The sequence below is a fragment of the Corylus avellana genome, chromosome ca2 (genome assembly GCF_901000735.1).
Source record: "Corylus avellana chromosome ca2, CavTom2PMs-1.0".
Taxonomy (NCBI): domain Eukaryota; kingdom Viridiplantae; phylum Streptophyta; class Magnoliopsida; order Fagales; family Betulaceae; genus Corylus; species Corylus avellana.
In genome coordinates, this window is record NC_081542.1 from 854,252 (window position 1) to 872,919 (window position 18,668).

The following is an 18,668-nucleotide window of genomic DNA, read 5'->3' on the forward strand; positions in this document are numbered from 1 at the left end:
ACTTTGAACTTCACGGCTATCTATTAATCTTTCGACTTCATAGCCATTGAGTATGTTTATTTTGGAATGATCAGGCTGATTCTTGACTTATTGGTTTGCTCAATGACTATTCTATTGAACATTATTGAGCACTAAGTTGGTCTTGTGACACATATAATCCATCAACAGAAGTTCTAGTAACATACACAGTATCCATGCACAAAAACCTTGTTTTCATGCCAGTGTTCTATATACTCAAGTTGGTCCCAGTATCCTAGCCATAGGCGGACTACAAAATATTTACATATCAGAAATTAAACTACATATTATCTATCAAATAAGCTCTGCACCCACCTTTTCATTAATCCCTGTATCTGTATAGAAAATAAAAGAAGCACAGTTAATTGTAATTAGTACTATTTTTATAAGCAATTAATATTATTGTTTTTGTGCCACAATTAGTAATTGACGATGTCACTCAACAGACAAAAAAAAAAAAATATACTTCCAAAAAAAAAAAAATGAAAGAATTTACCCCAAATAAAAATAAAGGAGAAGAAAACTACCTGCTTTTCTGAAAGTCCAATTTCTTTCAGATCATCAAGCTGTGAAACAGAAATTGTGTCGGAAAAAAAAAAAAAAAGTCTTATGAGCGTTTGAAATCAACTAAGGAATTAATTTATTTTTCTTTTAAAAATCTTTCAGCTTACACTCTTAAATGGTTCGGGTATTTCGTCACGAAGTTCAAGAATATAGGTAGCCCTCTTCTCTCCAATTCCCTTTAGTCTTTTCAAGCTCTCCCTATTGATAAGAGAATTGAAAGAAAAAGAAAAAGAAAATATCAAACAAAAATATACAGGTTAGCAATATCGTATGTTAAAAAATGGCAAACAAAATAGACTTTATATACATCTCATATCAACAGACTAATATATGAAACTTTAAAGGTTTATTACAAACAAATGCTTAAATCTGTTAGTCAGAAAATAATTGAATCTATTGTTCCCGTTGGTTACATTAATTAGGGGCAAGTGTCAATGAAGTGTCACTTCATGGGGCTAAGCTCGTTAACATAATCAGTCATTAATTTGAATACTCTGCATAAAACATAAAAACTTACTTGTTTGCTGTATTTAGAACATTAAGATATTCTTGAATAAAGGAGTCCTGCAATGACAAAAAAAAAATATGAGTTGGAAAAATATATGTATTGGAAAAAGGGTTATTGATCTAACCTTCATTTCAGAAGTTGACACTTGTATTCTTGCACCGATTGGTGGTGAAACTTTTGCGCTAGCGAGAGCATCCTAGAAAACAAAAGAAAAGAGTATGACTTAAATATAAAGAAAAAAAATAATAATAGGGAACAAAAGAGTCAACCAAGACTTTAATCTCAGAATGTGATCGTAAGTACCATGTGTAAAACGTCCAAGGTGCCAGCATTCTGCATGTTATCAATAGATGCAAGAAGAACATTGCTCTCTGGTTCTAATTTTTTCCCATCCAACACCACCGTTGACTGCAATGATGACAAAACAATTCCATTTAATCAAACCACGTAAAATTTCATAGATTTTAAGCATGTCGAAGTAATAAAAATTGCAAGTCATGAATCACAAGCATGACCAAGTTCGGCAGTAGCCGTGCTATGCTATTGTGCATGAAAACTCATTCAAAACATCTAAAGGAATTAACATTGAATAATAGTAATATTTGACATAGGAAGACTCTTATGTGAAAATCAAGAATCAGTACTCTGTTCAACACCTTTGCCCATCACTAAAATGCCTATAGAATTGTCCGAGTGCCACCTAGTAGAAGTATATAAAACGAAGGAGGTGTCAATTCCCAAAGCCTTACCTGACCACTTCTGTCAATGGCTGATGGAGCAATAGGAAGGAAACAATCAGTGTAGTCCCTGAAATGTAGTTATAATAATGTGAGCAAAATGGAGATAAAAGGGTTGCAGCAAAGGATAAGGAAGAAGGACGAAAAAGAGGTAACAAATAAGGAAGTGCATACACAATATAGGTACAACCGAAAAGGGAAATATGCATCTTACACGCAAAACAATTAGGAGTAAAAAGACTCAGACTGTTAATGCTTGTAAAAAGAAACAGGAATACCTGCTCTGGTGGCTCTGGAATTTCACGCTCAAATCTGTGTGTGCAGAATATGTGATCCTAGTAGTACATGGTCCCACATCATCAGGAAGAAGATAACTGAAACCAAGGACAAACAATGTCAGTAAATCCTAATGCAGGCACAGCTGATAACTGATACGGTATATAAAGCGCATAGCATGTCAGTGGAGCACATGAATGTGCTAGGATCTACCATTCAAAGATCCGACATAGCACATTTTCTACATAAAGAATGGTCCTGTTGGAAAAACACAGCAAGCCAATATTTTCCACATGTTCAATCGAAAATGTTATAGATACAAGTGGGGCAAAAAAACTTTACGTCAATCTAGAGTCTAACAAATCGCTTATACCACAAATGTTGTCCAACGGTCCAATGGTGACCAGTCTAAATGCATGTGCACCACGTAACAGCCATGCGGTCCATAGAAGTTGGACTAAATACCATGTCAAACAATTAATACAACTATCACCTAGGAATTCCTCTTCCATCACGGGTATTCTTCGCAGAAGAGGCTGCCTCTGTATCTGAAAATTGTACCAGTGCCTGAAAAAAGGATCATATACAAACTGAGTTTCTACTCAAACGCTGGAAGAATAAGGGGAAAAGGACCAAAAAAGGAAAAGGATAAGAGACCTGGAATCCGGCTTTCTCAAAGGTTATAATCTTTTGCACATATCCAAAAGCTGAAAAAAGCTGCATCATTAAATAACTTTCAGAAAAAAAAAAAGGTGCTATGAACTCAAGACCCAATAACAATCTAGGATCCCTTCCCAGAATTAATTGCAGAAAACCAGAAGCATCTATAAATTCAAACAAAGACCACTGGGATTTTATCAATTACACAAGCCACTAGACATAGAAACCATCATTTCATGTGTATAAAATCATAGTAATAAGAATAATAATTTGCTAAGAAAAGAAAGAATATTTAAAAAATACAGCACTTAGCATTCACACTACCGCCAAAAATATGCAGCGAGAAATATGCAGGTTAAAACTTCATCTAATACTATGTTTATGTAAAATAAATAACTCCCTCAAATAAAAACCACAAACTTAAGAAGAATAAAAGAAACAAAGGACCAACTAAGAATTTCTGATAATCCCTTCAGCATTCACCATGGAAAAATGCTAACAATATACTGCTGTTGGGCATGTGGATTGGCATCAAGGTTTTGTAAAATTAACAACTTCAGCTACGAACTAGTGTCTAAAGCTATCATTAGTTAATTACTTAGAAGGATAGAAAGATAATGTCTGTCCATGACATTTATATCCACAAAGGGAATGAAGATCAACCTCATCAAGCTTGCATTCATTTCGATGCCAATACCTCAATTATAAAAATAAATAAATACAACCAAGACTTTAATATAATTACATAGATCAAATAGTTGACTAATACAAAATTCCATAAGAGATATACTAGATGTAGCTATGCTACTAGCAAAAAATCACGGCATGCAGAAAATAGAGGAAGAGGAATGTACAAGAGAAAAGAAAATGATAAAAGTCTGTACCATTAGAATGGTAGGTATAGGAAGTTGAGGAGGAAGAGTAGGGAAGAAAGAGCCAGTGTTAAGGAAAGGAGAAAGGAGACAAACACACATGCACTCTTTCTCCCAATGAATTAAGCTGCCATCGAAGATATTGCCTTGAAATGAGCCTACTGATCCATTTACATATACGTCAAACAAAAGCTTTCCAAAACGTGACAAACCGCAACCTAATTACAACATAATTCAGTGGATACATCCTCATAGTAGCAAGTTTACCTCTTCAACTGTAAAGGAAAGCATGCAATTTGCTTACCAAGTGTACATCATCGATGCTGACAAGGTGTGCATCGTCGCCCTCTATTGTTACCAGCAGTACATTTCCAGCAACATCTGCCATTCGAACAGTAACCCCACCCTATAAAAGAACAGCAAGAAAACGTGTAGGCCTAAGGATCGCTATAAACAAACCCATTTCACAGTCAGGCTCTCTGACATAGAAGTATGTACTTCAATAAAATTGACTTCTCCTTTACAATATTAATATGATTTCCCTTTCCCGGCATGCATGCCTTGTGTATTATAGCAGTATGCATAGTCTAAATATACAGTTGGATGGGTTTCTTCTCTAATTCTGTGGAGTTGTTTCCCGCACTTGTTGTCTCAATTCTTGTCTAACAGAAATAGAACAATAAATTGTGAACCCAAATTTATGGTACTAAAAATGCATTCTGGATACTAAAAACCCAATTTGTTGTATCGAACCCTTTATGGTCAGAAAAATTGTAAAATAAGTTCCCAGAATGCCTTTTTCAATCTACTTTTTCAGAAGCACAAATTACATTTTCGAAGGTGGAAGCAAAAGACCCCAAACACAAGCCAGAGCAAGCAAAAACAGAGGTGACAACAACAACAAATTGAAAACTAACCATGAGTACCAACCAAAGGAATTACCTATCCAAGTCAAACAGAACACAGAAAGGCAGAATTTCTCAATAACCTAATCCGAACACATAAAGAAGGCCGATAATACTTTAACCATGCATCACCTATGATTATGATAAGAGACATTTAAAACCAAATTTATGTCCTAAAAATTCAATTTGGCTGAGCAGTACATATTCCAATTTCAAAAGCAAGCAAACCAAAAGAACGCGCAAGATATATATATACATTTCACCTAAAAAGTAAATTTCTAACGACATATAACTGATTCACTATATCAATTTTATCCTAACTTTATGATATATAGATACATATTGTTCAAATCTGCTGTTTAATACGTCAAATTATTGTTTCCCGATTTCTCTAACGCAGACACTCGTATGTAGAGAGAGGGAGAGATAGATTAGCAGAAAAATCAAAATCAAATAGAGGAGCGAAAAGGTAAGGGTTTTCCGCGTGTATATAAGCAAACACACAATCACATACGATTGCGAAAATTAGAGCAAATTGGAGAGGAAATGAAAAATAAATTGAAGCACCTGAAGAATTCGCGGAGCTAGAGCTTTTTTGATTTTTTAGGGTTTCAGAGACTGGGAGCTATAAAGAGCTTTTTTCTTTTGTCCCTCGATTTATTATCGTGGTGTGGTGTAGGGCTGATTTTTTTTGTTATGTTTTTTGGAGCGTAACTTGGCTGAGGTGGCGAATTTTTAGTGGTGGAGGTAGGACTTTGATGAGGCCGATCAAAAACGGTCCATGACGATGGGCCTGATAGTCTTGTGTTATGTGGGCTTAAGCTTATCCAGGTCCAGGGTGGCACGGGTCATAATATTAATTATTAAATAACTATTTTTCATATCAAATATTTTCAAGACTAAAATAGATCGATTTTACGTTTCCTAATGTATCTTAGTATTTTTGGTTTAAAAAAGTGTTTTAATGTGTAGTAAATGTTTTTAGAAGTGTATTCTAATATAAAAATGTTTTTTATATTGTATATTTGCCTATTTTCAGAAAATTCAAAAAAAAAAAAAAAAAAAGCTCATCCATGTAGGGTGGCCATACAATCGTTCTTATTTTTTTTTTAAAAAAAATAAATAAATTTGTTATTAGGCAAATTAAACATTTGTTTTGTCAAAGTAATCCTACGACCATGTAAGAATACATGTTTGATAAATATTTTGTGGTTTGAGTTGTTTGATAATATATTTAAAAAAAGTGAACAATTCATCTTAAAATAAAAAACAATACGTACGTCTAGTGCAATGGTGACCCCATTGATTATTGCAAGGCCTGTTGCTTAAATTTATGCACTACTCACGATTGCATTTTCTGTTTTGGCCCTTGAAAATATCACATCATCACTGCATGAAGAAAAAGGATTATATATGGGGCCTAGCTAGCTAATTTCCTATATATCCATTTTTGAATTTCTACACACTACAAAACTTACTATATATATATATATAAAACTCAATGCATCTTTCTAATCTTTTGTTTGGCTTTTTATTATTGATTGACTCGTGAATTTATGCTACTGCGTTAGTGAAAATGAAAGTATAAAAAATTAAAGTGACGTGTAGTGTTCCGTGTTGGCACTTTAAGGCCCATTTGTTTCCTGAGTAATTTAATTTTTTTTTAAATTCTGATTCACTAATTACGTGTCAGGTCGTGTCAAAACTAGTCAACTCTTACGTTGCATGTTGGGTTTGCTGTGATATTTATGTATTTACAGTTTGTCTATCGTAAAGAGGTTTATTTAGATTTTTTCATATGATATATATATATATATATATTTTTTTTTTCTATAAATCTGCTGCTTCCAAGAGTGGTACAAGAGCTCTCTAATAGCCATATTTAGTCCCTAAACCTTGTAGTGGAGGTAATTGCTGAACCAAATCATGTGATCCCTCTATTTTTTCATATAATTGCTGTAATATGTACGTGTTACAAACATTCATTTTTCAATTAGTTGAAAACGTTTTATTATTTAATATTATCTTAATGAGTTTTTTTATGAGAAATAAAAATCAATGTTAACCATTTGTTTTATAACCGTTTGGTCATTAATATGGTTTATAATCGACAAGTCAGGTCAAAAACATATGCATGCGTATAAGACTATGAATTGATCATATAATACATTATCCGAACAATTTAATTCTAACCGGCTAATCTCGTGTCGTAACAAATTGTGGGCAGAATACACTAAGATCCTTTGTGTCAATATTCTCGGAAATGTGGGGTAATTGGTTAGGGAAGGTGAGAAAGGTTGGTGATTGAGTGGCTTGTCCGCGCGCATTAGCCTCTGCACCACAAACCCACAAAAACAAATCATTGTTGAGAAATGGATATAAAAACATAAAAAGTTAGTGATTGAGATCGAGATCGATCTCCCAAATTCTTGCAACTCCTGATATTGATCAGAAAGGGCGCGCCATGGGTTCAGGCAAGGCTGCGGCGGTTGTTTTGATAAGCGTGATGGTTTTGCTGGCAACCTTGGAGGTCGGAGAAGGCATCAAATGGAGATTGGACCATGGTTGCTACGATCCTTGCTTCAAAACGTGCACAGGCGGACGTTGCGACAAAGAAGACGTGGTTCTTGCATGTACGGACATCTGCAATAATCAATGCACCTTTGTCCAATGCTTTTTCTGTGTTCAAGTCGGCCCAAAATTTCGTCGTAGACGAGGATGTGCAATGATCAAAGGGTGATGCATGGGGATCTAATAATTAATAATTAATAATATCTGCCTAATTTAGTTCAATTTTTCTACACTTTATAACTTAATTAGTATACATATATATAATGCAGATGACTAAATAAAAACTCTCAATTAATGTTTTCCTTTCCAATTTTGTGTATAATTAATATTGCCTTTTTATTATTGACTTGTATAAATAATGAATGTTGTTGTGTGTGTTAACTACGAGTGTAATCCGTATTACATATGAATATTTTGTACAAAGAATGAATATTTTGCTATTTGCTTGCATATGTGCTCGCGGATAGCGAGTATGGTACGTCATTCGTCTGCTTGGAATTAGGGGTGGAAAGCCTGCTTATAACCCATGCAGATAGGCGGATAGCGAATGTGGAGCAATGTTTTATCTGTTCAATTGAATTAATATACCCTTAATGTTAGTGAAAAATAACAAATAAAAACTTGATCGAAGTGATGTGTGTGTACAGGATGAAATGACTATAAGATAGTTATGGGAAAATTACAAATTATTCTTTAATAAACAAAATTTATAAGTGTGTTTTTTTATTTGAGAATTTTTACATACCACAAAAACATCTTAAATATCTCACAAAATTGATCTAGCAAGGTCTAGCTAACAGCTAATATATATTAATTATGGCTGATTCAATTTCAAAGGCTACTAAACCTTGTCATGTCAGTTTTATAGGATATTTGTGTAGTATGTAGCATTAATCTTTAATATATATATATATATTGGCGAAAAAAGTATTCTGATGTGAGATAAATGTATATATTATTTTGAATATTTTGTGTTTTGAGTTATCAATATTTTTACTTTTTTTGCTAAAAATTTCAAAAAATGCACTCTCAAATGAGATCATAACGCTTATCTAAAATAATGATGACCAATAATAGTATGAGATCTGCAATCTTGAGGTTTTAACTTATGTTTAATTCTCATAATAGTATGAGAATTATTATGAGTTGGAAGATATTTCTTTTAGACTGGTTTGGAGAAAATTTTTGTTCTTATTAAAAAAGGTTTATTGTAATATGCGTTACAAACATTAATTTTTCAATCTTTGGAAAATGTTTTATCATTTTTTATGGGAAATAAAAATCAGCATTAACCATTTGGTCATTAATATGGTTTATAACTGTCGGGCCAGGTCAAAAACATGCATGCGTATATAACTATAAATCAACCATAACCCGAACAATTTATTCAAATAGGTCATACGTACGTACTCTCAATTCTACCCGGCTAACCTCGTGTTGGGTTCATAAAAGGGCAACTGATTGAAGACAGGAAAATGGGTTCATGCAAGGTTGCGGCGGCGGTTTTGATGAGCGTGATGGTTTTGGTGGCATCGTTGGAGGTCGGAGAAGGCATCAAATGGAGATTGGACCATGGTTGCTACGATCCGTGCTTCAAGACGTGCACAGGCGGACGCCGCGACAATGGAGACGTGGTTTTTGCATGCAAGGACATATGCAGTAATCAATGCACGGTTGTCGAATGCTTTTTCTGTCTTCAAGTCGGCCCAAAATATGATCATAAACGAGGATGTGCATGAAAGGGTGATGCATGCATGGCATGGCATGGGATCTAATAATTAATAATATCTGCCTAATTTAATTCCGTTTTTCTACCCTTTACACTGTTACGCGGATAGTTAAGAGCATGTTTGAGAATCGTGTTTGAGAAATAGAGCTTTTAAGTCAAAAATAGCTTTTGAACAAAAGCTTCATTTTAAGCTTTTGCCAAAAGTGCGTTTTGACCATTTTTATGTTTTTTTGACACTTAAAAGCGCTTTTAAATTTTTTACTAAACCAGTACTATTTATTTATTTATTTATTTTTTGTTCAGACGGACTTTTTGAATCTTAAAAACACTTTTAGGCCCTTCAAACACAATCTCAAACATGCCCTAAGGGCTTGTTTTGGATGCGTTTGATAAGCTTAAAAATACTTTTAATACTCAAAAAGCCTGTTTGAAGAAAAAAATACTTGTTTGGTAAAAAAAATTAAAAGCGATTTTAAGTGTCCAAAAAACCTAAAAATAACCAAAACACGTACACTTTTGGCAAAAACTTAAAAATGAAGCTTTTGTTCAAAAGCGCTTTTTGACTTACAAGCTCTATTTCTCACACGCAATCTCAAATAGGCTCTAACTAAAAACTCTCACTGTTTTCCTTTCCAATTTTGGGTATTGCCTTTTTATTATTGACTTGTACAAATAATGAATGTTGCTGTTTGTGTTAGGAGTGTAAACCGCATTACATATCCGCCTCCGCCTACTTATATTTCGCTATTTGTTTGCATATGTGCAGATAGGGATTGAGAACCCGCTTGTAACCCATGCGGACAGGTGTATAGCAAATGTGGAGCGATTTTTAACTGTCCAACTATACCCCTAATGTTAGTGAAGAGTAACAAAAAAAAAAAAAAAAAAAAGAACTTGAAGTGATGTGTATAAGGGATGAAATGATTATAACTTATAAGATAGTTATGGGAAAAAAAATTTGTAAGTGTGTTACATAAAAAATAAAAAAGCATCTCAAATATCTCACAAAAATTGATATGGCAAGGTCTAACAGCTACTAAATATTAATTATGACTAATTCAAATGCTTCAAATGAACAATATTGTCTTTAGTTCATTTGAAGTTTTGAACATGAGAGTATCTAACTGAATATTCTCTAATTCATGAAGTGGAGAGGATCCTAATTTACTAAACCTTGTCATGTTAGTTTTGTAAGATATTTGTATGATATGTAGCATTACTCTTTAATTTTTTTGATTGAAAAAATATTCTAATATGACATAAAAGTAAAATTAATTTTGAATATTTTGTATTTTGAGTTATCAATATTTTTACTTTTTTTTGCTAAAAAGTAAAAATAAATAAATAAAACTTCCAAAAATGCGTTGTCAAATGAGATCATAACGCTTTATCTAAAATAATGATGATTGATAATAGTATGAGAATTTTAATCAATAACTTCTCTTTATATAACTTAATACTCATGTCACAAAATAAAAACGTTCTCGATCTTGATGTTAATTTTTATGATAATGAGACGTGTAGTTTTTTTCTTGGTTTATGTTTTTCCAAATGAAAGGTTTTCAAATGTCTACTCTCTCGATCTTATGCCTTATTGGGTTTAATTTCGGGGTTTGGTTTTGTCAGCCCAATTCGATCCCAACAAATAACATTACTCACTTTAATTTGTTGTTTTTAACAAAATAAACGTGTCAATTTTCTTGAATAGAAAACCATAATATATAGTTTTGGCCCTTTGGGGTTGTTTAGTGCAAGTGAGAGGAACATTGTCGGTGTGGGTTTGAGAGTTAAGACGAGTGGCTTTTCCGCATTAGCCTCTGCTCCACAAAGCCACAAAAACGATCATCCTTTGAGCAATGGCTATATATAAAACACAAACAAGTTGACTACATCTCCCAATTTCTTCCATTTAAGGCAGTAATAATTAAAATAAAAAGAAAAAAGAACAGAAAAAAAATGGGTTCATGCAAGATTGCGACATTGCTTTATCTCACCATTATCGTTTTGCTAGCATCCATGGAGGTTGGAGAAGCCAAGATGAAAGTGGACCAGGCTTGCTAGTTGCTACACTACGTGCTTCAACGATTGCACAGGCGATAGTGGCGACAATGGATTCGTGTGACCTTTGTTTGCAAGGAGATCTGCGAAAATTAATGAAATTTTGTCGAATGCTTTTTCTGTCTTAGCTCAAGTCCCCCAAAGATGTGATCAACTAGAATATGAAAGGGTCCCCAAGGGTAGCTCACTCAACTGGGGATCATGCCTCATGAAGTGGATCGAGGTCATTAGCTAGTTCGAATCTCTCCTCCCTCTCTTGCGCAGACTTGTGAAAAAAAAAATAAAAAAACTAGGATATGAAAGGGAAGCATTAAAAAATAAAACAAATGTAATAATATTTATTAAATTACTAAATCTACCTCTTCCCTTCAGTTTAAACTTTTAAGATAAGTAGTAGTTTAACATGGTATCAAAGTCAAATGTCTTAAGTTCGAATCCTATTTAAATTAATATTCCACATGTTGGACATCACCTATTAAAAGAGGGAATAAGATTCACTCAAGTTTATTTGAACGGGAGAGTATCCACTTAGTTATATTATAAGAGTATTTTTGTCTTTTTTACTTTTTGATGGAATAAAAATACCCCTCAAATAAAACTAACAGGATAGTATCTAGTCCAAATGAATTGGAGATTATCCAAATTCTTAAAAGAAAGCTTGGGCTTACAAGTGAGGAAGAGTGTTATAATATTCATTAAATGATTAAATTTATTTCTTTTTATTCTCAAGTATGTTAAATAAATGCCATAAGTACGAGTAGTTTTTTTTTTTTTTTTCATAAAGATACCAATCTGGTTTGGAGTTGGAATTGATGGGGAGAGAAATTTCAAGATCTTGCTTCTAATAAAGTTAATTACTAGTAAAGACAATTAATAGTGGAATTCACTTTAATCATTAATAGTGATGGACTTGTCTTTTATCATTTTCTAAGATTCCTTCAAAGGCAATCAACTCGAAATCAGAGGTTCAAAATCAAATTACACAGAATCGTTCACTGCTATTATCACTTTAATCACCCCTCACAACTTTATCATAATTACAGCAATAGCCAACAACAATAGTAATCATCATGATTAGCGGCCACTTTGATTGCGCTTAGCTGCTCCCCTTTGAAACAACACTCATGTGAAACTCTTCATCTTTGGTGCAAAATGTCAAAAAGTGAAATAGGCAAACATCCAAATTGTTTCCTTGCAAACAAAGCTATCATAATGTAAGTCTAAAAGAAACTTAACATCATCATCAATACCCCTTTAAACTGCTCAAGACATATCTAAGCCCACTCTGTTAACAAAAGACAGAAGCAACTCAAAATTAATCAGTCAAAAGCAAAAAACCAGTCCCAAATTATGATGCCATACTGGTATATCTACACTCCAGCTTTCAGTTCATTCGTATCATTGAAGCTGAACCATAAGTATATGACTCCACTCTACTACGTTAGGCGAGATATATATATATATATAGGTTCGACGGAATCGATTTGCACTGATTGCTGCTTGCAAGCCCAAAAACCACAATCTGCGATCTACATGGCTTCTAGTGACAATATAACTTCGTCAAGTATAATAACAATGCTGGACAAAATGAGTGTCAAACTACATGCCATAATCTTCTGAATGGTGATAAATACTATAGCTCCCTGGCACTTCCATCTTTCCAGTCAGGTGGTCGTTTCCTGCAAAGATTAATCAGAGAGGTAATAACAGGATTGTGGTTGAGATTTCACAGTTGAAAATTAATGCATACATATATACATACATAAAATGTCTGCTGCGTGTGTGTGTAACTTTGTGTTCATACATGAATGTAACAAGATACTTTTTTATTCCTAGCTACGATACACTTGAGCGGAATCAAGTAAATGCTGTGATAATACAAAGTGATCCCTATAAATTGAGAAGCAATTAGAGAAAACCAGCAAAGGGCAACGACTCAGCTAGTACAGGATAATTAGGTTTAAGAGATAAGTGCTACAATGACAAAAGAGAGGTCCAAGAGCATGTTGTTAAGATTATGAGAGAAGACAAGATAAGCTATGAGCTTAGCAGAAATATGGCCTCTTTTTTATATTAAAAAGCCCATTCCTTAATTATCATATATAGGCATTGTTATGTTGAGTGTAAAAAAATGGTAGATACTAATCAAAATCTCTAAACGGAACACAACCGTTACCGAATTAATTAAAAGAGTAGATTTTTTAGAAACGAAATCTATTGAAAAGTTGTAATATTCTTCAACAGGGAGTCGAAGCAAAACTTGTCAATTAAGTTGTTGAGAAGTACTCTAGCTATGATATATCAGACCTCTTAAGAGTCCTACCATAACAAGAAAATGTGTCAGCTAATAGAAAGAAACCAAAGTTAAAGAACACACGTACTTGGATTTGTTAGCAAACCATCGTAAAAGGAGAGCTGGCCTAAGCCTCTAGCAGGTTTTAAGCCGCCATCTGTAGGAAACATAGTCTCTTCTTTACTACTCTGTGGATCTAAGAAGTGCAAATCAGAGCTTATCTCTGGGTTCTGGAAGCACAAATCTTCAGCCCTAGGATCTGAGTTCTGTTGGGAGTGAAATTCCTCTGGTTTTGTCTTCTTATCTTTAGGTGAATCAACTTCTGTCTCTACTTCTGATTCAGCAGTGTTCGATGCTGCATTTTGTTGCTTCCGTTTTGATCGAGCACGCCTGTTCTGGAACCAATTATAGACATTTGTTTCTGAAATTTGGCCATGCTGACTCAGTTCAGAGGTTATGTCTTTGATCTTCTGCTTGCTTGGGGTTCCAGTCCCTTGCTCAAATATACGCTCCAGAATCTGAAGCTGTACAGGTGTTGGAGTCCACCGCTGTCTGGAAGTAATTTTGTGGCCAGCAGATGTCATTAAAGGGTCACAGTATATATTGCCCAGCCTCACTCCTGAGAAAGCAAAAGTCAAAGTTTTGTTTTTAAGCAAATATGGTATCTTAAAAGATATTGTTAACTTAGAAAACTATCTCCCTCTTTGAAAAACAAAGTGTAGGTGAATAGATGTGAAAGAGAGCAATAAGTAGGCTCCAAATTGGATGCCACTATCCACAGGTTTCTAAATCACAGTTAATCCATGGCTCACATCTTAAGAACTTGGACATAACGAGTTGCTTTTGCAAATCAACATAGTTTTAGAAAGAAAAACTCGAAAAGATGAACTACAATCGGAACAACCTTAAGGACAACATAGTGCATTAACTGCTGCATGGGGTCAAGCTTCTTTTCTTTTTCTTTTTTTATAAGTAATAAACCAATCTTCTTAAAAGCAGCAGCCCAAAGAAACAACAAATGGAAGAAAGAGGATAAAATATCCTCCAGGGATCTCTCCAAGTCCTCAAATCACCTATACTTTCTTTCCCCCCATAAACACTAAAAGGGGCAAGTGGGCACCATTTTCCAAACCTTCCAGAGGACCAGCAACAAGCCAGCAAGTCGATAACCCGTCTAGGAATAACCCAAGACATCCCTTGTAGTCAAACTTCCTAGAAATGATATCCCAAATATATTGAAAATGCTTGAAACAGTGAAAGCTTACATAAATTAAGATAGTGATAAGCACACTCTTACACATCAAGTACTAATTTCAAACATTCTACCATAAGGTCGTGTCTAACATCTAGACCAAATGCCCCATAGATTGGGGAAGCAGAGACTATCCTGAATGTTTCTACTCCAATCATCCCTGTCTGCTACCACACGCAGGCAACGGAACAGACCGGTGATAAAATGATTAACTGATATGCATCCATGACTAGAATGAACTTGTATGACAGGCAATTGCAAAGAAACTAAAATTGAAGTCTGAAAAGGATCTTCACAACAACAAACTGGCCAAATGATGAGAAGAAATGAATTAGAGAATAGTCTGTCTATCAATACAGAGCCACATCTCGTCTAACGATCTAATTACAGATCAACTGCTTTCACACTTGATAGCTCTTTAAGATAAAGCAATAAAAACTCAGGAAGCATATACCTTGAGCTCTGGTGGTCCAGCCACAATATTAATATAGCAGCTTCATTGTGCAGATTAATGAAGCATGGGGAAAACCGAATTTATTAAATTGGTTAAGATATCAAGGAAATTGATCTATTTGGAACTAAATAAACTTTTCCCAAGTGAGAAAAGGTGTAAAAATCGGCAGGACTCACACCCATTCCCTTTCAAGTTTTCAACCCTACTCAATTGTACCAAAAGCATTTATCAGAACAAAGTCAAAAGTGCTTCATTGAGATGTAAATTAAAGCACTAAGTTGTCAGTTTTCCCCACCCAAAGACGGTAGAAATTTTTCTGAAAATACAAACTCATAGATCAATGGTTAGAGCAAAGATGTATGAGATGAGACATCATCAAAACAAAGATTCACAATAAGAAACATACAAGAACAGTAATTACAAATGAAAAAGCTCACAGTAGAAACACACTTTTATTTTGGTAAAGAAGTATATTGGACGTCTGTAAATACTAGAGATCACAAAAGAAAACCAAACAAAACAAAAAAGTAACACTTAATTTCCCCTTAAAAGCATTAGCACCCAGATGAAAACCTCATCAACAAACCCCCCATAAAGAACAAAGTATTGAACGATAAGCCGTTCGATCCCATATATAAAAACAAAAAACAAAATACAAAATACAAACAAATGTAGTATTAAACCAGAAAAAAGGACAAAGACAGAAGAGTAAAACCTGCGAGATCTTGTTGGGCAGTGAGGTTCTTGTGCATCTCAACTAGTTGCTCGCAGATTGAGGCGTAAACAGCAATCTGCTTGCGAAGAGTCTCCAACTGCTCATCCGTCATAACCTTCACATACAACATCCCACCATTCCCATTCCCATTAACGTCGATATTACCAACACTCCCATTCTCTTCCCTCTCTTGCTGCGGCTGCTGCTGCTGCTGATGATGATGATGATGGTGATGATGACGGTCATGTCCTCCCTGCTTCTCCCACTCCATCACGTTAAACTCGGTCATCAAACTCTCTCTCTCTCTCTCGGTCGCTGGGTCTGTGAGAAAAGCAGGTCAGTGGTCTGTCAGTAAGGGAAGATAACGAGAAAGCAAAGAAAGAGACAAAACGGGGTAGAGACCAAAAGAGAGGCGTGGAAGAAAAGTGTGCTTCAGTTGTTGGGAGGCGCACTGCCCTACCCGGCGTACTATAGCGTTACCATGTGGCTCGTGCGCATTTTACGATTTTCTTTTCAGGTTTTATAGTAATTACCCAACTCTAAATCTATCAGTGTACCTACCGACACAAGTTTCAACAGTTCCGGGGGATTCTATGAACATGGATGGAACCAGTTTGCAGAATGTTTTGTTTGGACTTTGGGCCTTCACCCTTATTTTTATTTTTAATTAAATATTATATATATATATATATATATTAAATTACTCCCTCTTCAGAATATTGGATTTTTTTATTATTATTATTATTATAAACGGTTAATTTGAGAAGAAAGGAAATATCTTTTAATGAATGTGATTATTGAAATGGGAGAGAATTAATTTCATGGTCATCATTAAATGATATATGTATATATTGTCAACTAGTGGCTTCAATTCAAACATCACATGGATATGTTTATCAATATTTGTACAATATGAAACTATGAAAATATTTTAACATAGTGATTTATATGGAAATAAAATATTATAGAGAAATTTTCGTATGAAAGAAAATATTATGGTGAAAAAGATGAACCATAAATGATGCTTATAGAAATAAAAGATTCCAAAGCTTTGTAAGAATCTTTTTTTTTTTTTTTTAATAGTTGATTTGTTCAAATCTTTTGGATTGTTTTCCACTCTCTTTTAGGATTTATTTGGAGTGCGATTCTAAAAATTGTATTTTTTAAATCGTTTCTTTTTAAAATTGTACAAAAATTTAGTAAAATATGTTAAAAAATTACTTTTTTATTAGATAATATTAGCATATAATTATGATTTCATAACTAAATAAGTAAATATTGCCCCAAATATTTTTTTTTAAGTGAAATCGTGATTTTAGTTTAAATAATTTATTAATAAATTAAAATTCAATAATATGATAATTTTAAAATTACAAAGCAATTAGGAGAAGATAAACAGAAAGAAAGACACAGAGTTCCACTGACAACTCGTGTATTACGTGGGTTGGGTGGGAATGAATGTACATGTATGTTGGAATGTGAAGGGGCGAAGAAGATTAGTGTGTCAGTGCAAACTCTGAAGTGTCTCAAATCTGAACAATCAATCGATGTGGGTCATCTGTGAATTGGCTTTGGATAAAGTGCTCAATTCTTGCTCAACGCGCCACTGCTGTTGCAACTTCCGTCTGACACGCGGCTTTTCTGTCAGAGTTTTTTTTTTTTAAAAAAAAAAAAACTAATTTTTCTTTCACCCCAACCAATCACAAACTAAATAGCCATTTATTTTCGCATCATTTGAACTTGTACAAATGCCCATTTGTCAACTGCTCATTGGATAGTCTCATCTGCATCCTGTCATGTACGCATTAAGACATGAGAAAGAAAGATATATTTATATTTTTTTTTCTTTAAACTTTATGTGGATATTATTTATTTTTATTTTTTAAAATAAAATCATATCATTTTTTATGAGAAATATTACACACCACGCTCACTTCAACATTCTTGTTTTCACCTTCTATTACATGCTTTTATAATAAATAGTTGAATATTGATTCATTTTAAATTTAATAGTTTTAAGAGTTAAAATACATTTTTAGTATTTGTATTTTACACCACAATTAAATAGCCACTTTAATTTTAAAAAATGTCACAAATAGTATTTATGGTAAGCAAATAAACTTACTTGGTACTTTCGTCAAGATTCTGTTAGTTTTTTTGACGAAGTTACACGTCACTCTTACACGTGGACTAGTACATGTGGTTTCAAGGCGACATGTGGCGTATTACCTGTGTTTTTTGGTGCCACGCCAGATTAAAAAAACAAAAACAAAAAAATCAAAGTTGAGGTGGTTGAACCACCTTGTTTGGCCTGGGGGGCCAAACCATCCCCAAAGGCAAAAAAAAAATAAATAAATAAAAAATAAAAGGTTTTTGGCCCTTGGAGGTATCCGAACCACCCTCAGGCCAAATGGGGTGGCTGGCCACCCCAACTCAGTTTTTTTTTTTTTAATCTGACATGGCACCTAAAAACACTAAAAACATAGGCACCACGCCACATGTCGCCTTGAAACTACAGGTGCTAGTCCACGTATAAGGGTGATGTGGAGTTTTGTCAAAAACATTAACAGAATCTTGACGAATGTACTAAATGAATTTATTTACTTATCATAAGTATTATTTATTATATTTTTAAAAATCGAGACGATTATTTGATTTTGATGTAAAGTACTAGTACTAGAAAGGCATTTAAGCTTAGTTTTAATCCTTTGTAGTTTTTAAAGTCACATAAATTGATAAAATAGTGACTTCTTTTTTTTTTGAATTTTTTGAATTTTTTCTTATATTTAAGGAAGGAAAGAGATTATAAATTTTTTTCTTATATAATGTCTTCATCATACATGCATGTGATCTTCCAATCACATGTGTACCATGACATGAGATATACACAATTAAGGCGTAAAATGCGTTTTAAGTGTATTTGGGACATAATCCAAATCAATAAAGAAAATTTGTGACTAATGAATATGGTCTTTGACCAATTCCTGTCGAACCCTTGTTTTCTTTGAAACTTGATTAGATTAATTGCAAAAGCACCATGCTTTGACACGTGTACA

General features: G+C 33.9%; 2 protein-coding genes across 4 annotated transcripts in view; both read right to left on the bottom strand.

Annotated features, from left to right (window-relative positions):
* Nucleotides 1–5,196, bottom strand: part of LOC132168915 (polypyrimidine tract-binding protein homolog 2-like) — an 11,275-nt gene extending 6,079 nt beyond the window's left edge. The window contains exons 1-12 of one of the 3 annotated variants that reach the window (XM_059580000.1): nt 3,940–4,030; nt 3,648–3,853; nt 2,761–2,820; nt 2,597–2,670; nt 2,106–2,201; nt 1,840–1,897; nt 1,394–1,498; nt 1,215–1,286; nt 1,100–1,146; nt 690–780; nt 546–584; nt 141–353 (exon numbers count right to left, since the gene is read on the bottom strand). In XM_059580000.1, coding sequence (XP_059435983.1) covers nt 306–353; nt 546–584; nt 690–780; nt 1,100–1,146; nt 1,215–1,286; nt 1,394–1,498; nt 1,840–1,897; nt 2,106–2,201; nt 2,597–2,670; nt 2,761–2,820; nt 3,648–3,737 — 780 coding nt within the window. In that variant the 5' untranslated portion in view covers nt 3,738–3,853; nt 3,940–4,030 and the 3' untranslated portion in view covers nt 141–305. Of the gene's footprint in view, nt 1–140; nt 354–545; nt 585–689; nt 781–1,099; nt 1,147–1,214; nt 1,287–1,393; nt 1,499–1,839; nt 1,898–2,105; nt 2,202–2,596; nt 2,671–2,760; nt 2,821–3,647; nt 3,854–3,939; nt 4,042–5,107 lie in introns of those variants that run through there. The other 2 variants (XM_059580001.1, XM_059579999.1) reach the window with 2 other exon arrangements.
* A 6,764-nt stretch (nt 5,197–11,960) lies between these two features.
* On the bottom strand, nt 11,961–16,040 carry LOC132171655 (WUSCHEL-related homeobox 13). The gene is made up of 3 exons (XM_059583029.1): nt 15,613–16,040; nt 13,280–13,810; nt 11,961–12,577 (listed from the first exon to the last, which is right to left on the bottom strand). The coding sequence occupies exons 1-3, from the start codon at nt 15,899–15,901 to the stop codon at nt 12,498–12,500; spliced, it is 900 nt and encodes a 299-aa protein (XP_059439012.1). The 5' UTR covers nt 15,902–16,040; the 3' UTR covers nt 11,961–12,497.
* Between the last annotated feature and the right edge of the window lie 2,628 nt (nt 16,041–18,668).

Coding starts and splice junctions, on each gene's coding strand:
- LOC132171655 (XM_059583029.1), bottom strand. CDS start 15,901: ATGACCGAGTTTAACGTGATGGAGTGGGAGAAGCAGGGAGGACATGAC. Junction 13,811..15,612: donor TGCCCAACAAGATCTCGCAG/GTTTTACTCTTC, acceptor TTGCTTTCTCAG/GAGTGAGGCTGGGCAATATA. Junction 12,578..13,279: donor TGGTTTGCTAACAAATCCAA/GTACGTGTGTTC, acceptor TAATCTTTGCAG/GAAACGACCACCTGACTGGA.